This window comes from Microtus oregoni, unplaced genomic scaffold, assembly GCF_018167655.1.
Source record: "Microtus oregoni isolate MIOR12 unplaced genomic scaffold, Mior012 000077F_ref0000221, whole genome shotgun sequence".
Classification (NCBI taxonomy): domain Eukaryota; kingdom Metazoa; phylum Chordata; class Mammalia; order Rodentia; family Cricetidae; genus Microtus; species Microtus oregoni.
This window is the reverse complement of record NW_024544029.1, coordinates 1,731,523-1,753,489: the sequence shown is the minus strand read 5'-3', so window position 1 is coordinate 1,753,489 and position 21,967 is coordinate 1,731,523. Positions and strand designations below refer to the sequence as shown.

The window sequence follows — 21,967 nt, the reverse complement described above, 5'->3', positions numbered from 1 at the left end:
TCCACTCAAACTTTATCTTCTTTTCCCACTCTGAGGTCAATGAGGGGATTTTGGAGGAACTTTTCTTTCCTGGGGCAAGGCGGCTTCCCACAGATTGTTCTTTCTAGTTTGCTTGGCTCGGTTTTATAAAAAGAAAATCGACCCCTTTTGATAATCCCAGGGAACTGGAAACAAAGGTCAAGAGCCTGGGTGCGTGAGCATTTCCTGGTGAGAAGAAGGGAGCACCTGGGACGGGGCTGGGGTATTAACAATGCACTTAATTGACTTAGAATAAGAACCCATCCAACCATGGCAGTGTGGCCAGACACATCTGGTTTCCTGCAGAAGGAGGTGAATGAAATGGAAACTTCCCAAAGATGGCAACATAGACAGCCTGCCACCCTTGGGTCCTACACCCAGGGATTCAGCTGACTGCTAACTGAAAACATCAGGGGAGTCTACAGCTGTACCACGCTGGACGCACCCAATCTTGCCTGAAGGCTTTGGGGGCAGACTTCATCTACGTGGATATTTTCAGATTCTTCTCCTGATGTCACTCCCCAGACAGTACCTCAGAGCACCCACTTATATGGCATTTACACCACTTTAGGGACTGTGAGTGATCGAAAGATGACTTAAGGTAGATGGGAGGAGGGGCACGGGGCATGTAAAGGTGATGGCCTCTGGTGTAAGGAACCTGGACATGTCTCCTTAGTTTCAGAGGCTCCGGAAACCGGTTCCTCATGAATGCCCAAATGTGTTTACATGTATACACCCACATACTGTTTTAGCTCCTGGGTAATCAGAGTTGACAGAAGTACCCTGTGTGACAATAATCTAGACAATATCCAATAAGGGAGGACTAAGGAGGACCAAATGAGATAATTAAATGATTCTTTATAAAGTAATTAACCTAACAAACCATTTTTAATGGCTGCTACCATCACAAAAACAGAGGCGACAGGGCACCATGCTAACAGAAGTACACAATACTGCATGTTAAGTATCCCTGCATAAAGCAGGCCATGCCCCTAGACAACGATGGTGTTACTGCAGCAAACACGCAGGACAGAGGCGAGCTTCAACAACAAACATCCCAGCGCCCAAACCACCAGCTTCTGAACTGTAACCCTGATGTTCTGAGAGACAAGCCCCCAAGCAGTCAGTTTCCTCTGAGATCCTCAAATGACATCTGACAGCAGAACAACACTGAAAATGCTCAACCTGACCTCGCAATGAGCCAATGACTCTAGTACTTACTCCTATGCAACAAAGAATCCTACATCTCTGAGGGGTAACCTCCAACCCCCGAGAGAGACGTTCCATTCACGGTAGCGTCCCAATGAGAGCGTCTGCCCAGGCAAGTCACGCTGGGGCCTAGAGAGTGTGCTCTTGTGAGATGACTCAAGACTGAGCCCATCACATCAGAAAGGCCAATCATATGATTGCCAAGTGGTGGCTGTGAGCCAAGTGAGTTGGCTGAACCTGTAGTGGAATAATCCTTCTGTACACCGTGAAAATATGTTGCTCTTGTTGCTAATAAAAAACTGATTGGCCAATGGTAAGGCAGGATTTTTGGGGCAGAGAGAATGCTGGGAAGAAGAAGAGCATAGTTAGAGGAGATGCCAGCTAGACACAGAGGGAGCAGAACGTGCACAAAATGAGGTAATAAGTTATGAGCTATGTAGCAACATAGATGAATAGAAATGGGCTAATTTAAAATGTGAGAGTTAGCTAGTAATAAGCCCGAGCTATGGGCCAAGCATTTGTCATTAATATTACGCCTCAGTGCATTTATTTTGGAGCCAGTAGCCCTGACAAAAATTCCACCTACATGGACCCGCAGGAATAAGAAGGGACTAGATTTTTTTTTTCAGTACCAGCAATCAAATCCAAGGTAGGCCTTACTAAGATAAGTGTTCATCATTGATCTAAGAGTAGACACCGGGGCACATAAGTTATGATCCATCCCCTATGGGTACCTAGGGAAGCCTTGAGAAAGCCCTGGGTATCACAGAGCTTGTTGAGCCCCTCAGGTTGGCAATGCACAGACACCACAGGGTACCCCCAAGTCCTTCTCACTGGAATGCTCTCTACTGCTCACCTGATAAGGTCCAAGGGCTGCTTCTTGTATATGCTCCGCGGGTGAGCCCACTCCCTGTACAGGAGGTAACGTTCACTAGGACAGTTGGGGTCCTCCGACTCATAGTTGAATTTGCACTGAGGAGCCAAAAGGAAGAAATGAGCACCACAGTCCTCAACTTATAAACCTTACTGTTAAATATGGCACCAATGGCCATTTGTGGGAACTGGGGCCCTATTTGTTGGAAGGGACAGCCATGCCATTTAATTCTTAGTGATTCTAAAAATAAGGGTGATCACATTATTGACCTTGGGGGTTGTCTGGGAATAGAGATGGTAACGTATGCTTGGACAGTGATGCTAGCAGCTTGTCACACCTAGGGAACAAGGCAGGAGGGTGGCGGGAGCCCCATGGATGCTGATGTTCTGAAGTGAGGCAGTGTTAATCAACGAGACAACCGGGCTACTCGAGACCTCAGATCCTCACAATCAAGGACTACCTATCTGAAAGTGCAGCCCTTCATGAATGGTGGGCAGATCCGGCCGCTGATTGTATAGCAGCAGGCCACTGCAATAGCCAGTGCTTTATCGTCTCTCAGTTCAGTAATTATATTGATGACACAGAGAAAATAAGTGTCATTCATGCACAGAACCATATTACCACAGAGCCCAGCCTTGGTGCATCCCTGATCTTTGTTTGCCTCCCCGCTATACCACACAGGATCACTCCAGGCTTGGAGACAGAGAAGACCCAGCAGATGTCAAATGGATATTCTAGGACTGTGCTGCCCTACACTGACATCCAGAGAATGATGTTCAGCTGGCCCTGAAGTTCAGAGGCTTCCATTGCTAATTTTGCTGGGCCACAGAAATAGAACAAACTTTCAGGCTCGGTGGCCACGCTGGCTCTCCCTGGAGGCTGTCTTTGACATCTTGTCTTCACCTCCCACTCTCTGCTTATCCATGGGAATCAAGTCCTTATTTGATGCTCTAGTTTTGTTCTGACATATGGTACACTTTAAGACTGTCTTCACCCCCCAATGCACATAACACACAGTAGCAATGATCAAACTCAGTCTTTGCTTTCTTTGGTTGTAGAGATTTAGATTAAATTGGTAGTAAATGCAACAAAGTAACAATGTGATGTGGAGTTATTTCAATGACAGGGTACTGTAAACACTTTTAGATATATAGTATCCTCCCACATACATGGTCGTGAAGGACTGTTGTGATCACATTTAGAATCTTCAGTCCATAGGAGATGCTAGGAGCTTACTAAACACTCCTGGATCCAGTGGGTCACAGTAGCCTTTGAACAGACCTATTATGGCGTCAATATCTGGGGCTAAGTCACTGTGACATGAACGCTGATAAACCCTCTTTTTGACATCCTGATATAGCCTGGAAATAGTATTTTAAGGGGGAAAAGTCTATTTACAGAAAATGTCAAATGAAAATTTCTAACATTTTTTTCCTTACCAAACAAAGGACCCTGATTTTTTCTGGTAATGACATCTGTTAGTAATTATGAAAGTAGTTATCATTTAAATGACAGGGACTGCTATTTTATATAAATTTCATGAACTCTGAAAACAACTCTGTGAGGTAGGAACCATTACCACACCTTCCTTACTGATAAGAACACAGAGAATATATGGTTCACAAGCCTACCTAGCTGGGGACTTTACTTCCAGAAACTCACACAGCCTAAGCGCTGACCTGTGTGATCTGTACTGGTGCCACATTGCCCAAGGGAGGGAACTGCTCATTCTCCCTAGTCCTTAAAACCCAGCCCTGTCTCTATGCCTGGGGTCATCAGTGAATATGCCCTTGATCAGCCTGTGATCCTTCCTGCCATTATCTTTGTCTTACAGAGGAAAGGACAGAAGGGCAAGGAGTCGAGTCCTTCCCGGTCAGCATCAGAGTACTCATTGGATGTCTCCAGTTTTGTCACTTGACTTACATCATGCAGAGGGAACGCTGCCTTGTAGATTCCAGAACTGACCAGTCTATTGATCCCAAATTTGTTAACGTTGTTCATCACTTGGTATTTGACTCGAGAGAGGATGAAATAAACCTAAAAAGATTTTGAAACAGACCATGTCGTCTCGATGGTAGAACAAGCTCATGCAATCATTGTTTAGCGTAGCAGACATCTGTCCATACCAAAATGATACCAAGAAAACTAATAATAGTATTTTTTTATATTTGAGAACAGAACCACAAGAACCCAACCAAGCGGCTAATTCTTCAATAGCAGGTTTTAAATCACACCGACACAGAAACGGTGTTCTGCTTAGACTCACGATGCGGCTTCTGGTGGCAGGGTTGAAGAAGGAATCTCTGTCTTGGATATAAAAATCATTCATCCGGCTCTTCTCAAACGGGGCAGTGAAGAACTCCTGCTCCGGCTTGATGACACTCTCATTCACGCTGAGCACCTTGGTGAACCAGTTGAGAGTGTGGAAGGGTGAGCGGGTTTTCAGGTCGTTGGGCTTCAGGGGGAGTTTGATGTGCATGATCTCAGCGTAGGTGCACAGCACTTCCCAGGGCGCGTGCACTTTGACGAACACAAGCTTGTCATCAGAAACCTAGGCGGGAACAACAGAAACCAAACAACTGTTTTCCAGAGTTTAAAGCACAGAGGTTCCCAGCCCCCATGCTCCAGTAGGTTTTCAAAGAAAAATCCATGTAAACAGGACTCCAGCAAATGTGAAGATAAAATCTGATCAGTAAATGACTACACCTTCTCTACTGAAAGATAATTCTTTAGTTTGAATTAAGAAACCCAGAAGTACCAATTTTTTAAATATTTACTTGTAAAGTTTTATTTGTGTGTGCACGTGTGTGTGTGTGTGTGTGTGTGTGTGTGTGTGTACTTGTGCAGGTGCTTCACATAGCAGCAGGAAGAGAGTCTCAGACCCCTCGGAACTGGAGTTACAGGAAGATGTCCTGAGAATAGTACTTTGGTCCTCTACAGGAGCAGCAAATGCTCCGAACTGCAGAGCCATTCCTCAAGACTCAAACTAGTAATATTTTGAGTGAGATAATCACTGCTAATTTGTTGTCACACAATCTGTTAGTGACCTAGAATTACAACACTGGAACACTCATAGCAATGCTGTACTAACGAAAAAAAAAAACCCTCTAAACCTGGAAATTGGCTGCTTTATCTATTTTATATCTATCCATTACGCTATATGGCCACTGATGTAAAAACATCACACTCTCTGCTATAGATATGCGGTCTATCAAAGGAAAGAGTAAGTTCTAAAACTGAAACAATCCCCTCTGAGAGAAAGACATGCACACGGTGCATCTGTAGGTCACATGGGTGGAAGTCAGAGGCTCACTCTCAGTAACCTGCGCTCACCTCCAGTCCCGCAATCCTGGGACTGAACTTGGGCCATCAGGCTTCTGTGGCGTATGCCTTTGCCTGCCAAACCATATCCCTGGCCTGTGGTACATGCTCTGTCTGTCTCCCTTCCCACGCTGCCTGCAGTGTGGCTGCGGCTGCACATTTCCCACGCCACATCTCAATTCCACGTGATGCACAAGCTCCCAAGCACAGCGGTTCACAGAGGGTTCCATAGAAACTAACACTTACCGATCGTGTTGCTTCCAGCTGCAGGCCGTGACAGATGAGGTTGGACTCATACGCTTGTCTCTTCCTCTGAAAAATAAACAAGAACATATGTTAGAGTGCCAGTTTTAGCAGAAAAGATCATTAAAAAAAAAAAAGAAAAGAAAATAAACTAGTCAAGGGTTTTGACCTTAAAGAGACATATTTGCTTGAAATGGAAACAATGAGTTGGCTGGTGATATGTAGGTATTGGCCTCAAAGGGAATCAAGAGAGTGTACTGGATTCCCTATGCTGTCTAGAGAGTCAAGGACTGGCCTGGTGGGGCTGGCCTGGAGGGGTTTTGGTCCTTTGGAGGTACATAAAAATTACTGTGGTACAATCTCTGGCTCCCAAGAGCACACAAAAGGAACTTTTTGAGTTCCATTCACTGATGTTATTTTTCAGAGTTAAAGATTCCAAATGTTTAAACTTTTGTTTCTATACAATACATTCAAATGATGATATTAGATGCATGTAGATTTAAACACACACATGTACACACACACACACACACTTTCCATACATGCCTTACACAAGATGACAACACAACAGAACAAACAACTCTTAACAAGAGTCAAAGTATATGCAATGAAATGTTCAGAAAGTCCTATACATGGCAAGGTATACAAAACAGGGGACCAAAGCAGTGTGACGGTTTCTCAGGAAATTCGGGATCAACCTACCCCTGGACCCAGCAATACTACTCTTGGGAATATACCCTATCATACAACAAAAGTATATGCTCAACTATGTTCATAGCAATGTTGTTTGTAATAGCCAGAACCTGGAAACAACCTAGATGCCCTTCAATGGAAGAATGGATGAAGAAAGTATGGAATATATACATATTAGAGTACTACTCAGCAGTAAAAAACAAGGACTTCTTGAATTTTGCATACAAATGGATGGAAATAGAAAACACTATCCTGAGTGAGGTAAGCCAGACCCAAAAAGAGGAACATGGGATGTACTCACTCATATTTGGTTTCTAGCCATAATTAAAGAACATTGAGCCTATAATTCGCGATCCTAGAGAAGCTAAATAAGAAGGTGAATCCAAAGACAAACATATAGGCATCCTCCTGAATATTAACCTTCATCAGGCGATGAAAGGGGACAGAGACAGAGACCCACATTGGAGCACCGGACTGAAATCTCAAGGTCCAAATCAGGAGCAGGAGAGAGAACACGAGCAAGGAACTCAGGACCGCGAGGGGTGCACCCACACACTGAGACAATGGGGATGTTCTATCGGGAACCCACTAAGGCCAGCTGGCCTGGGTCTGAAAAAGCATGGGATAAAACTGGACTTGCTGAACATAGCGAACAATGAGGACTACTGAGAACTCAAGAACATTGGCAATGGGTTTCTGATCCTACTGCATGTACTGGCTTTGTGGGAGCCTAGGCAGTTTGGATGCTCGCCTTACTAGACCTGGATGGAGGTGGGTGGTCCTTGGACTTCCCACAGATCAGGGAACCCTGATTGCTCTTCGAGCTGACAAGGGAGGGGGACTTGATCGGGGGAGGGGGAGGGAAATGGGAGGCAGTAGCGGGGAGGAGGCAGAAATCTTTAATAAATAAATAAATAAATAAATAAATAAATAAATAAATAAATTCTCAGTAGCCTTGTCCTCTGGTCTTCTGGGGACTGTCTTTGCCCACTGAGGCAGTGACCCTATTCTCCTTGCCCCTGGGCAGTGACTTCATTTATTTAGCTGCTGTTATCTCAGCCTATCTTAGATCAAAAATAAAAACATTTTGTTAAGTTTCAAAAAAAAAAACAAAAACAAAAACAAAACAGGGGACCATCTGCGAATATACTCGCACCCCCTTGGTTACACGGCCAATTCAGTAGATGCTGGATACCCTGGATGTAGTACCAAGCTCTAGATGGTCAGTCATCTGCAAAGAGAGGCTCAGGACATAAGGAAAGCATGCAGACATGTGGCCTGCTCCCGAATTTCTGCCTTGAGATCCCCTCATGACATAAGGTTTAAGCTGAAACAAACCCTTTCTTGTCCAAGTTGCTTTTGGACTTGACTTGGTGTTGATCACAGGAATAAAAAGGACACAAAACAATGAAGAAGCAGTTGTGCTGTGACAGTAATAAATCAAACCGGTGGAAGGGGTGGGGGTTAAGAACATGGCCATCACTTGGACTGGAGGTCTGTTTCCTTTGGTTATCGCTTCTACAACCCAGGAAAGGAAACAAGTCCCCTGGGCCTAGGACTTCTCATCTGTTCATACTCCAGGAGTGTCCTCTTGAGATTTTCATGAGAGTGTGAGGTAAGTAGCCTGACAGATATATATCCAAATTTCCACATCTTTTCTTCCTTCTTTCCTTCCTTCAAGATTTTATTTATTTATTTTATGTATAGGAGTGCTCTATCTGAGTGTACTCCTTTATCCCAGAAGAGGGTATCAGATCCCACTGTACATAGTTGTGAGCCACCATGGGGTTGCTGGGAATCAAACTCAGGATCTCTGAAAGAGCAGCCAGTGCTGTAAACCACTGAGTCATCTCTTCTGTCCCCTGAATTTCCATTTCTGATAATGGCAGAGATGAGTTGAGGCAACAGTCTCACTGAAGACAACTGGGAATGGTGGCTGAGTCTTTCATTTTAAAACAACTCCATCAGTTATATGCTGCCAGACGGAGGTCAAAATAATCCAGGGGAAGCAGTCAGCCACTTTTCCCAGGGAGTACCACTTCTGACTTGATACCGAGGAACAAAGAAGGCCCTGAGCTGCCGTGTCCCAAACACAGAATGCTCCCATTCAATACAATGTGGACACTCAGCGTATGGCTGACCCTGAGTCCACATGTAATCCCTGATAGCATTCCACAGAAACACTGGAACCTAATACAGTTTTATCTGTACTCAATGATGCCATAATCTAATGATCTATTAATAAGCAAATACCACTTCGTGCATGTGCGAGATAACTCAGCGGAGAGATACCAAAGCAAGCACTGGAACTCCCTCAAAGAGAGCACCCAGCTGAACTCAAGGCTCAAGGTTCTGCTTCCCTACCTGCTGCCTTGCAAGTGCTAGGACCTGCTAAGGCCCTCCTCACCATCTCTCCAAAGAGTCTTTGGACATTTTGATCTTTTCTACCCCTGGACTGTCTTATTTCTAGCTCTCCTTGGGTAGTAACTCAGTTTACTCTTCCCTCAGTGTATCTTGTCATCTGGAGTCCAACCTTAATGTTTGTTTTCTCATGGCGATGCAGCCTTGTTCCTGACCACATCTTTACCAGTGAAGAAAAACGCTTGGATTTTGTGGAGTTTGAATGAGATGGCCCCCATCAGTACATATATGTGAATGTTTGGTTCCCAGTAGATAGAACTGTTTGGGAAGGATTGGGAGGTGAGGCCTGGTTGGAAGAGGTGTGTCACTGGGGGTAGGCTTTGAGGTTTCAAGTGCCCACACTAGTCCCAATCTCAGGCAGTCAGTCTCCCCCTCCCTCGTGTGTGTGCGTGTGTGTGTGTGTGTGTGTGTGTGTGTGTGCAGGGCCATGTGTGTGTGTGTCTGGGTATGGAGGGGCATCATGTGTGTGTCTGTCTGTGTTTGAGGGGGGGCATGAGTGTGTAGTGTGTGAGTGTCTCTGTGTGTGTGGGCATGTCTGTCTGTGTGTGTGTCTGGGTAAGGAGGGGCATCATATGTGCGTGTCTAAGGGGGGGCATGGGTGTGTAGTGTGTGAACGTCTGTGTGTGTGGTCTATGTCTATCTGTGGATGTGTGTGTATGTGTGTGTGTATGCGCGCGCGTGCGTGCGCATGTGCGTGGGGCGTGTCTGTGTGTGTGTCTGTCTGGTTGTGGACTGTATATGTGTTGCTTTCCACCAAAAAGATGAAAATTCTTCGCTATACTAAAAAATAACAGGTTGAAGTTGTTAAGATTCATGGTGAGAATGAGTCTTCTGTGAAATTGGGAAGGGAGGGGAATTTGTGCTGATGTGCTGTCCAGATTCATTCAGAGCTACAGCACATGACACATTCGGTGAAAAAGCTTTACATGTGAGTGTGTGTGTTTGAGTGTGTGTGTATGTGTGTGTGTGCGCGCATAGTTTGGTATTTGGTACTCTCTATGGCTAGGACACTCACTGGGGTCTTGGGATTTATCTCACAGATGGGGCAAAGACTGCCCTCAATCTGCGTTTATTAGTTTGATATAAACATTTACTAAGGTACTGCTACTTTTCAAGGAATTTTATTTATTTATTTATTTTTTGATTTTTCAAGACAGGGTTTCTCCGTAGCTTTTGGTTCCTGTCCTGGAACTAGCTCTTGTAGACACATGGGTATTTTTCTATGTCTACTATAGAGTATCTACAGAGAAGCTGACCGTGACCTCAGACTTTCTCCCAGTTTAGGGCAGAAACACTTATTCACCTGTTTCAAGGCAAAGCAACTGATGTCTGTTGTTCTCTAAGGACATTACAGGTCACTGCAGAGACATTGGTTCTCCTAGTGCCACAGTTCTCAACCTGTGGGTCACAAACCCTTTGGGGGTTACATATCAGATAACCTGCATACAGATGTTTCCATTATGATTTATAACAGTAGCAAAATTACAGTTATAAAATTTTATAAGATAATTTTATAGTTGGGGGTCACCACAACATGAGGAGCTGTATCAAAGGGTCACAGCATTAGGAAGGTCGGGAACCACTGTCCTAGTGTTTGTTCAACCGTGTCCTCAGTGGGTTTTTTGTTGTGGTGATGGTGGTTTTTTTGGGGGGTGGGAGTCCGGAGGAAGTTGATACAATTAGAGTCATATACGAGGCGGAACCTCAATTGAGGAACTTCTCTACCAGATCCCTTGTAGGCAAGTCTGTACTGCATTCTTTTCATTAATGAATCATAAGGGATGGCTCAGCCCAGTGAGGTTGGTGCCACCTCTGGGCAGACGATCCTGGGTTCTGTAAGAAAGCAGGCTGAGAAAGCCATGAGGAGCAAGCCAGTTAGCAGCATCCCTCCATGGACTCTACATCAGCGCGTGCCTCCAGGTTCCCATCCTGATCTCCCCGGTGGTGGGGTTGTGACCTGAGATTGTAAAATGAAATAAACCCTCTCCTTCCCAAGCTGCTGTTGGTCATGGTGTTTCTCACAGCAAGAGAATCCCTAACCAAGACACCCTGAACCAAGTGTTATCATGCAAGCAGAACTCATTCTGGGGAGATGAGGGGGGATGACAACTCCAGAGATAGACAGTTCAAAGCTGTTGGTGACCCCAGCGGTGACAAAATTCCCAACAGAAATAACTTAAAGGAGGAAGAGTAGTTACAAAGGGATGGCAGGAAGGCAGGAGGTGTGGCAGTGTTTCTGGTGGCAGGAGCCTGTAGCAGTGGCCTGTTCACATGGCAGTGGACAGGAAGCATGGGCCAGAACTAAAGGTGAGCACAATCATTAAGGCCCTGCCCCCTCATGATCCACCTCTGCCAGCTAAGCCCTATCTAACTTCCTGAGAGTTCTACAGCCTTCTAATATAGCACTATAAGCTGGGGGGCACTGTAGTGGCATTTCATTTGTATCTAAATAAATAAAATTTGCCTGAAGATCAGAAAAGAAAAAAAAAATCACACTGGCCAGCCTTACAGAACAGGCAGCAATGACACACACCTTTAATCCCAGTAGCCACACTAGTTGTCATAGAAACCGGGCGGTGCACACCTTTAATTCCAGCCTGAGAGAGGATTCTAAAATGGGAGGAAATGGCTCGCAAGCACAGTCTCATTCTGAGATTCCTGGAGACAGGATTGCCACTTTGGATTGTGGTCGAGGTAAGAGCCAGTGGTTGACTGCTTTGCTTTTCTAATCTTTAAGTTGAACCCCAATTTCTCTCTCTGAGGTTTTTTTTTTTTTTAATTATTAATTGTGCTTCAGAACATTAACCAGGGGGTACATTTCAGACCTAAATCTAAGAGATTCAAAGGCTCAGGCTCAAGCATTTAGGTCCTAGAGACAACAGAGGAGTCAGTCTGAGGCAGGTCACCTCCCGTAGGTTGAGTATTCTCAGAACAGTGAGATGCTTGGCTTCACTACAGTTAGGCCCACGGTAATGCTCAGCTGACCAGCCGCCCCCCACCAGGAAACTGTCTCATATTCCAGGGTGCTCCTCCTCATGCTTGACCCCTGATCAGGGGAACCCCATTCTCTGTGGGCTAGGTCCTTCCTCATAGAGACAATGGTGGCCACTCACTGCATACCTATGGATTGCTTCCTTTCTGCCCATTAATTGCTGACACCACCTCTCTTCATGGCATCTGAAATCCACCCTTTTATTTCTCTCCTTGGGCTTACTGGGCAACGTCTTCTATTTCCTCACTTTCTTACCTGTCAGTCAAAGCATCACTCCAAATGCTTTCTATTCTAAGACTATCAAGTCTCCTAGGATCCTCTCTTGTCTTTTATTACCATTCATGCCCCTTGAGATGTTGGTGTTTTAATATCAGCATCATGAGTACTTAATACAGTCCTATAAAATAGAATGCATACCATAAATGTCTGAATGAATAAACTGAGAGCCTTGTAGACTAATGACCCCCTGTTATTCAGAAATGGACTGGCAAGCTCAGAATAGCACAGTGTAACTGGGCTCCTTCATCCTTAACCCTTTACTGGTTGGTGGGTACTGCAGGCTATGAGGAGAGGTACAGCTTCATCTTGGGGTACCCAAATAGGATTGAGTAGAGGGCTTTCAGAGCACTTGAGGTTCCCAGACACTTCAGAGAGCTTAATAATGAGAAGACAGAAGAGGCAAGGTTCTGAGATCGAGGCTGTTCTCTCAACAAACACACTACACAGACCACTCTTGACTTGGTCTTGTCAACTGCACCAACTCCAGACACCGCACATTGAGTGCTGCAAGCCAGAAGTGGTCCACTCTTCCACATTTTTTTTTTTTTTGGAATGGAGGCTATAACGTCTCACTGCTTTCACAGGGCACTGACCTCTTTGATTCTGCTCCATCCCAAACAGCCCCTTCAACTTCCACAGTTTGGATTTCCCCCTTTAGTCCTGTATTAGGGTCAAAATTCAAATTCTAGCTCTTCCATGTATTACCTCTGTGATGTTGAGCAATACTTTGAGATAAAGTATCATTGTTTTCACCTCTAGCGTCATTGAAGAAATCACTTCACTTCAGGGTTAAAGATTAAATGGTATACCATACAATGTAACACATGATACCTGGTATACAATACCCTCTATTCTTAGAATCACCTCTCCTTTCTAATATAGGAAATCTGAAAAGACTGGCAATAACCATCCACTCTTCCTCTACACTGTACACACAATGGCCTTCCAGGGCAATACATTGTATCAGTTTACAGGAACACATCCAGTTAACCTTTAGTCACCTGGCCCTCTGCCTTTAGGACTTGTCCATGCTTTGTGCCCATCGTGACACTGATACTCAAACTATGTCTTTGGTATCTAACGAGTATATATTCTTCCCACCCTCTGGAGGAAATGATGTATCTGCCAAATCCATCCCTTCTGCCACCTTCTGCGTGTCCCAAGGCCACTGATAGACACTGGAGCACATATGCCTATCATAGATGCAGAAAGCATCAAAAACTTCCTTCAAACTCATTTCCGTGCCTTAATAACATTCTTTCAGGGAGATAGGCTAATTTTATTTAGCCAACCTCAAACTATTAGATATTTAGGTTGTTTTTAATTTTTCACTATCATAAGAATCCTTGTGGAACAATCTTCGCGCACCTTTTATTACTTCCCCAGGGCACAATACTAAAATTAGAACTATTAAATCAAGTGTGTTTTGAAAGTCCTTTAACGTGCTCAGCCATACTGCCCTCCAGAAAGGTTGCACTAATTTATCTTATTTTCATTCTTATTTAGTTCTTTACAGAGAACTCCCAAGGTATTTACCAGGCTTCTCTTCACCTAATTGGGAGAGCTTGGAGTTGGCTTATAATGCTTCAGCACCCCAAACTATAAATACTTAAACAGTTGACTCAAGGACAGGGCATTTACATTTGCTTGAACATGTTAATAATCCAACCCTGGTGCTACTTTATAACAAAATAGATCCTATTATTTTTTCTTTTTGGCATGTCACTTCACAAAAATAAATAAATAAAGCGGTGGCATATTTTAAAAATTGATCTAAGCAGCTTTAGCTGTGCCAAGCAACTAAAGTAAAAGAGCATATGTATTCTATTTATCAAGCAGGCACCGAGCGGGAGGCGACTGCTCACTTCAAGGACCTCTCGAGTCTGAGTCTAAAATCATTATCTTTACTTCTTGGGAGAATTTTCACTCTCATCAGTAACATTCTTGACATCTGAAAAATTAGTGCAGGATGTCTCCGTGTGAAAACCAAAGACAATTAATATCGCACACTGACAGACACAGCCATCACTCCATAAATATCTGTTGAAAAAAATGATCACCTGAAAACGCACTTTTAACTAAAGTTTATCTCAGGGGCTTGCTGGGAAATCTTACATACGCGACCTAAACCTTCACTATGCTCTCTGAATTGTATTTGGGAAAAAAAAATAAGACTTAGAATCTCTTTTAAAGAATCAAGTCATAATGTAAATTGTGCTGTGAATCCCTACATCTTCGCGGAAGCAAATCCGTCTGCACCGCAATGAGATCTAACTTCTTCACGCATGGAATTCTGGTAAATGCAAAGTCACTAATCATTGTGACAATGTGCCCCTCACAGAAAGAAGCACACGGTCCGTGGGGCCGTGACTGTGGGGAGAGCGGGCTCACAGCTCAGCGTGAAGACGAAAGAGAGCGATTACCACCCGCCCCGCAGAAACAGAATTTATTTATAGCTCCCTTTTTGAGAGATTAATAAAGCTCTCAGAGAAATAAAGAGCACTGTGATTACAAGTACAAAGGACAGAGTGACATAATTAAAGAAGCCTTCTGTTCCTAAGCACTGTGGACGACCCACTCCAGGTCTCATTGGCTTAACAAGGGGACTGCTACACGGGACTCACCTGTGAATTACTCTGTGAAAATCCTGATTATAAAGAGGGGTCCCCACCACTCCTTCATGGACCCTGTCCAAATCGTGATTATAAACAGGGGTCCTCACCACTCCTTTATGGGACCCTGTGCAAATTCTGATTATAAACAGGGGTCCCCACCACTCCTTTATGGACCCTGTGAAAATCCTGATTATAAACAGAGGTGCCCATCACTTCTTCATGGACCCTGTGAAAATCCTGATTATAAACAGGGGTCCCCACCACTCCTTCATGGATCCTGTGAAAATCCTGATTATAAACAGGGGTCCCTACCACTCCTTCATGGACCCTGTGAAAATCCTGATTATAAACAGAGGTGCCCACCACTCCTTCATGGGACCCTGCTCTGTCAGTGGAAAAGGCATTAAATAATGGAGTACAATGTGATGAGATGCCAACTACTTAGAACTTGAGATAAACGTAGATTAACTTCAAATATTCTTAGAACTCTGTTAAGCCAAGTACCAGTCAGTGGTTCCGTCATTTTATTTTCCCTTGGCTAATCTTTGCAAAATCCACAAAGACACGTGAAAATAAGTCAAAGGTACTTAATTCATGTAAAAAGTATTAATTACTTTATGTGCTAATTTATTAGTTACATAGCATGTGCTCCAAAAGGTTTGGAAAGTAGAATACATAAACTAATTAATTGCAGCTTAATTTAAATTCACTAGTTGGTGACACATTTAACGTTGATGGAGCAGTGTGATGAAGAATTTACCCGAGCAGGGGATGTGTGCTCACGAAGGGCCAACAAAACAGACAAGGACTTTAAATGACAAGGGTGAAAGAAAGTGAATATTTAGCTGACGTTCAGTTTCAAACTTTACTTTTAAATTAACATTTTTAGTTTAATTTAAAAAGAAACATGCACTCATTGTGGGGCATTTAAAAAGCAAGTTACCTGGAAGGGAAATTATCTGTAACTTAGCACTGAAAAAAGGGAACAAAGGATTGTTGAGGTCATTTACAAACAGCGTGAAGAGTTCATCTTCAAATACAAGCCCAAGTCTTTGGTTTAGAGTAGTGGTTTCAACCTGTGGGTTGCGACCCCTCAAGGGGATAAAACAGGGGACCTTTTCACAGGGGTTGCATATCAGATATTCTGCATATCAAATATTTACATTATGATTCATAACAGTATCAAAATTATAGTTACGCAATAGCAACAAAGTGATTTTACAGTTGGGAGTCACCACAACACAGAGGCACTGTGTTAAAGGTCACAGCATTAGGAAGGTTGAGAACCAATGGTCTAGAGCTACTGACTTAGAGATGAGAAGTAAATCTAGATACAGTCGAACATTGCTGCCCAGGATGGAGGTAGGGTTGCAAAATGCAGTGTTCTGGACACATGTCCACTGCACTCATGAGCTTATGGCGTAAGATCTGCACAAGATGGGTCTGTCTATCACAGGCAGGGGAGGGACTCAAGAGCCCTGTCCATTCCCTGAGGAGCTAAGAGCAAGAGGAGTCCTTTTCTTCAGGGGTAAAGACCCTGGTAAATTGTCCATGCTCCAGTAAATTCCACTTTCCAAATGCTCACACAAAAAGCAAACGACGCAAGAGGATGTGAAAGCAAGGGGTAGGGTATTGTTTAGAACAAAGGGTTCTTCTGGAATGGGAAGAGAGAGAGAGAGAAACTGGGGGTGAAAATGAACATCATACACCACATTGTATAAAACTGTCAACGAATAAAGAAATACATTTTTTAATGAAAAAAAGGAAGACATACTTCTTCCCAGAATGCACCTTTTCACATGCATGTGCAGGTGCACATAAGCAGATTTGTTCATGATTGCTTTTCCCCCAAGGCTTTTCTTGAATGTGGTCTAGCTGAGGAACCCCTAGTCCCTTTAGTGATGGCGTGTAGAAAGATGGGCCACAAGGGACTGGGAGTGCCGGGCAAATGTTGGTCCTTCTTCAGCCCTAAGGCCAGACAGTAAGAAACACTCAGGAAAAGGGTGTTCTTTTCCCATCTTTGGAAGTACCAAGGTCTTTGATGAGCTGGCATGACACAGTCTGACTTCCCTTTCCGTAACATCACTGTTCTGTCTGGTGATGAGGTTCAAGGTCAATGTCATTAACCATTTTGAAAGTAAGCAGCAAGATCCAGACTCACCGCACCTGTGCTGCGTACTCCAGAGAAAACAAAACATACAACAGGCTTCGTGCTACAACTTAAAACTCCTAATTCTAACTCAACTGATTCATTTTAAGCTCCAGTTTTAGTACGGTAAGCAGGGCAGAAAGCAAAGGGAAAGATAAAAATCTTTAAAGAAAGCTCCGGGCATTAATCCAAAACATTTTAAAAAAATCGAAAGTAGATCTGATTTCCCTCTAAAACATGAGCCTGAGGGCCCACCACCTGCGAAGATGACGTCATAAAGCAGTGGCTGCAAGCAGTGTCCAGTAACCACCATTGTGCAAATCTCTGGCTTCGGATTCCCAGGTATGTGGGGAAATGCTCACCTCAGGGAACTTTCTCAGCTGTTAGGATTCGTTGTCACTCACCATCCTTCAGTCATGCCTCCAGGAGACCCTCCCACCAGAACAAGGGTTCCACATTACTGGCAATAGCCCCAGTTCTGCACCAATGAGGAAGCTCAGAGGGAACTGTGCAGTTAACATCTAACTTCTAAACAAAACCTTATGGCTTACAACAAAATTCATTTTAATTTTCTGGCCTTTATATTCCTTTCATACTGAATTATCAGTGTGATTTGCTTTAATCTTAATTTATTTCTTGTAATAACCTGAAATGGATTTTCCCTTTTCTACTTGTTTACCTTAGGTGACAAAAGTGGATGCATTCATCGTGTGCAGCACACTCAATTCACATATTCATACATGTGGAAGGCTAGCTTCCAACTAGTCAGCATTCAACTACTTCACACTTATCCTAGGGGGCGAAAACCATTCTCTTAGCCATTTGCAACAAGGCAGGACATTAACTATGGTCTCTGTGATATACAAAAGCTCTCTTGAAATTATTCGTCCCAACAAAAGATGTTATACTCTTAGACAATCTCCTCCCAAACCCTCTACTTACACGAAGCTCTGGGAAGCATATGGTCTTAACTTTTAAATAGTTCACAGAACAGTCAAATACTTTCCAATAACATAAATCATTTAATGTAGATTATAAATGAGTAGGGATAAAATAAATATGAAACTATGCAGCATTTTTTTTTCCTTTTTGGTTTTTCGAGACAGGGTTTCTTTGTAGCTTTGGAGTCCATCCTACTAGCTCTTGTAGACCAGGTTGGTCTTCTACTCACAGAGATCCTCCTGCCTCTGGTTCCCAAGTGCTGGGATTAAAGGTGTGTGCCACCACTGCCCGGCTTTTTTGGGTTTTCAAGACAGGGTTTCTCTGTGGATTTAGAGCATGTTCTGGAACTAGCTCTTGTAGACCAGGTTGGCCTCAGCCTCAAACTCAGAGATCTGCCTGCCTCTGCCTCTTGCCTCCCAAGTGTTGGTATTAAAGGCATATGCTACAACTGCCCGGTTCTATGTAGTATGTTAAAGCCAATAAAAAACAATTTTTGCATTATCTACACTATCTCTTGTCTTATTGGCCACAGCAATCACATACAATATATCACTCGTCTCTGTAGGTTCTTCATCCACAGATGGGAAATGTTTGGTGAAAAGAAAATGCATCTGGAATCACATACACTGACTTTCCCCTTGTCACTCACAAGCAACAAACTTTAACGGCCATTTATTTTGCATTGTATTTATATCAAATGAAACAGAAATGATGAAAAGCACCTAGGAAGATGCGGGATTATATGCAAATATCCTGTACCATTTTCTATAAGAGACTTGAGCACTCTCAGATCTTGGTATCCAATGCCACCCCGGAATACACTGGGTATATTCAAAATCTACCTATGCACCTGAAATCAACATACCTTAGAATATGGATAGCCTAACTATCACTTCAACATATTTTATTTAAAAAATCGGAGACCGGGCCTCACCATGATAGCAGATCTGGAACTCAGTATCTGGACCAGACTGGTCTTGAACATAGATCCGCTTGCCTCTGCCTCCCAAGTGCTGGGATTAAGGGGATGTGCTAAGACACCAGGTCTCTCAATAGATCTTTTAAAATATATTATAAAAAACACTAAAACTAAAAGACAACAACGTAACTTCTTAAAAGAAAATCTACCCAAAATTTACCCTGGGAATAACATTTACTGAAGAACTTTTGCAACTATTTCTGTTAAAACCATAAGCAATATAGCAGCAGTTCCTACAATGAGCTGAATTCCTACGATGAGTTCAGAAGTCCTAGCAATTGTACATAAAGGAGAAAAAAAAAAAATCAAAGAACCCTAGGAAGGCAAAGGCTAAACAACACTGTCGTGTTCTTCATCTGAAACAAACATAAAAGAACCTGTGGGCACATTAGAACCAAAGAGTTTATCAAAATACCTACACAGACTCACAAAAACCAAAAGTCTTATATATATAAAACAGGTTAACAAATTACAACTTAAAATATTTCGACAACAGCAATAAAAATTTTTAAATAATTAAGGAACGCTAATAAAAAATATACAAAACCCGCACGGACACTGTAAAACTTCGTTACAGGATATATAATCCCATTAAACGCCGTGGTGCACTATGTTTATCACACGAGACATTTTAGGAACTCGTAAGCATTTCTCAAGCAAACTCATCTACCTTCTGAGTAAGCAGTTCTGGTTGGTGGGACTTATCATGAGATTGAAAGCTAACTAATATCTGTATTATTGTATAAACAAGCTTGGCTGTTACTTTAAAATTTTTACTTTTCAGTTTCTGAGTCAGAGCCTTCCGACACATTCTATAGGATTCCTAAGGCAAATTGTTAGACCCTAAGCTAACTCATAAGTCCCTAACTTTCCTGGAATGCTGGGAGATGTAGTTCTGTTATACACTAGCTAACCGGAAAGCCCCACCTGCCCAAGGACCAGGTAACTTCTTGGCATTCTGGGAGTTGTAGTTCTTGGAAAACAACAAAAAGGCCTCATGGGGAAGTACGGTGGCCTGTGGGTTTTGTCCGCATAAGCCCCAACAATACATGCCTCAGGGTCAGGCAGCTGAAAGTTTTAAGATGGTGGTCCTGACCAAATTCCATCAAGGTCAGAATTTAGCATTTTAATAAAAAAAATTGCTTTAAGTAGGTCAGAATGGTGGGACTGGTTTTTCTCCGGCTAATTTCAGGACTAACACAATGCGAACTACAAACACTTCCATGTGTACTCCTTTCCTCAACTTCAGAGAAACTAAGTTTCCAAATTAAATAAAATTTATCCAGGACTGCATGCGCTGCTTTTGTGCTGTCTGGACCCTACCTCCTCCCACTTCCGCCATCATTTGATTATATCATCCTGCGGCCAGGAACACATTTGTCCTGAAGCAGGTAAGGCCACGGGACAAACCAAAATCAAAGCAGATCAGTTCTGCGACTGTTAGTATTTGTAGCAAAAATGGAAAGAAAGAAGCAGTTACTACCAAGACTGTAATGGAGGAATTGGAGCTATGCAGGGCGGGCGGGATTTGTTTTATTTAAAACATCTTTGCTCATTATAATATTGACCCCACAGATTTACTTGCAGTTGTCTGGGTGCCAGACACTGACGGCAGCTCTCAGACGCTCTTCTCTTCCACTGTTACAAAGCAAAGCCCGAACATTTTTCTGATACGGGGTGATCTGGTGACTCAGGAAATAAACGGAACCAATCCTGACTAGCATGAGCCAGTGAAAGACTACATCTCCTAGTCCAATCCCCTCTGCAGACACAAGGAATACTCTAGAAGGGTCATAGGAAACAATCTCCATGGGCACTGAAAGGGCCCTGACATAGAACGGAGCAGTGTTTGGGTATCACATATATACATTTCCCCCATATGTTTCAAACCATTTTCGGATTGCTACTAAACCTAGAACAATGTGAATGGTTGTCTACACTGTACACCTTACTAAATTTAACATAATTTAGTGTTTATATTGGTTGCTTATATTGTCTATCTTAGAGAATAATAAATAGGAATACATTTGTATGGGTTCAACAGGGAGCATTTTTTTCTGAACAATTAAAAAATTTTAGATTTACTTATGTGTGTGAGTGTTTTGCCTGCATGGGTGTCAGAAGAGACCACTTAATGGCCTGAATTGGAGTTACAGATGCTTGTAAGTCATCAATCATGTGGGTGCTGGGAACCAAACCCAGGCCCTCTGTAAGAATAAAAAGTGCTCCTAGTCACTGAGACATCTCTCCAGTTCTCTTTGGAACATATTTTTTTCAGAACCTGTGGTTGGCTAGATAGATGGGTACAGAGCCAAAGGACCAGGGAGGCTGGCTAGTGCTGAATTATAAGAGAGTATGGGATGAGTGATCACAGACTACGGGGTGGCAACGAATGTACTCATTGAATAGAATGCTTGCTTAGCATGGAGGATGCCTTGGGTTCCATCCCCGAATCAACAAATCTGCTGTCCTAGTTTGGTTTCTGGTGCTGTGATAAACTGTGTGACCAAAAGCAACTTGGCGAGGAAGGGTTATCTTACGGGTTAGAGTCCATCATCGAGAGACGCCAAGGCTGGAACACAATGTAGAAACTGAAGCAGAGACCATGGATGGATGCTGTTTACTGCCTTGCTCCCTGCTTCTGCATAGACAGCTTTTTTTTTTTTATACACTTCAGGTCTACTTGCCCAAGGACACCATGGTCCACATTAGGCTACATCCTGCTCCATTATATAGCATTCAAAAGAATATCCCATCCTCACACCTGCAGACATGCTTAGAGGCCAAAGTGATGAAGGCAACTCTTTATTTGAGGCTATTTCTTGTGCTGAGGTTATCTCTTTCGAGGAGTGTCAATTTGCCAACCAAGATTCGTCACCATTTCTGGCATGATGATGTTTATCTATAATCCCAATACTCAGGAATGACAGACAGGTAGGTAGACCAGTAGTCAAGGTCATCACTTCATGTGAGTTTAAGATGAACCTAGACTACATGGGACCTTGACAAAGGAAGAATGAGAGGGAGAGAGAGATGGAAGGAGGGAGGAGAGAAAGAGACTATGATCTATGCTAGAGAGGGAATTACAGTGGGAAGGCTGCACAGGGTCCTTCCAGAGGCACTTCCTTGTTTCTAAAAGAGAGACAATGCTTCTGCTGCTGGATTCCTGGAGTCCCAGCTGTCACCTTATACCGGGGGATGCTTGCCTGAGGATCAGGGCAGGAGGAAGGAA

General features: G+C 43.3%; 1 protein-coding gene across 2 annotated transcripts in view; it reads right to left on the bottom strand.

Annotated features, from left to right (window-relative positions):
• Positions 1–21,967, bottom strand: part of Ano6 (anoctamin 6) — a 166,589-nt gene that overhangs the window by 48,068 nt on the left and 96,554 nt on the right. For both annotated transcript variants that reach the window (XM_041642689.1, XM_041642688.1), the window contains 4 exons: positions 5,669–5,734; positions 4,368–4,652; positions 4,025–4,138; positions 2,084–2,199 (listed from right to left, as the gene is read on the bottom strand). In XM_041642689.1, the coding sequence (XP_041498623.1) occupies positions 2,084–2,199; positions 4,025–4,138; positions 4,368–4,652; positions 5,669–5,734 (581 nt within the window). The remainder of the gene's footprint in view (positions 1–2,083; positions 2,200–4,024; positions 4,139–4,367; positions 4,653–5,668; positions 5,735–21,967) is intronic.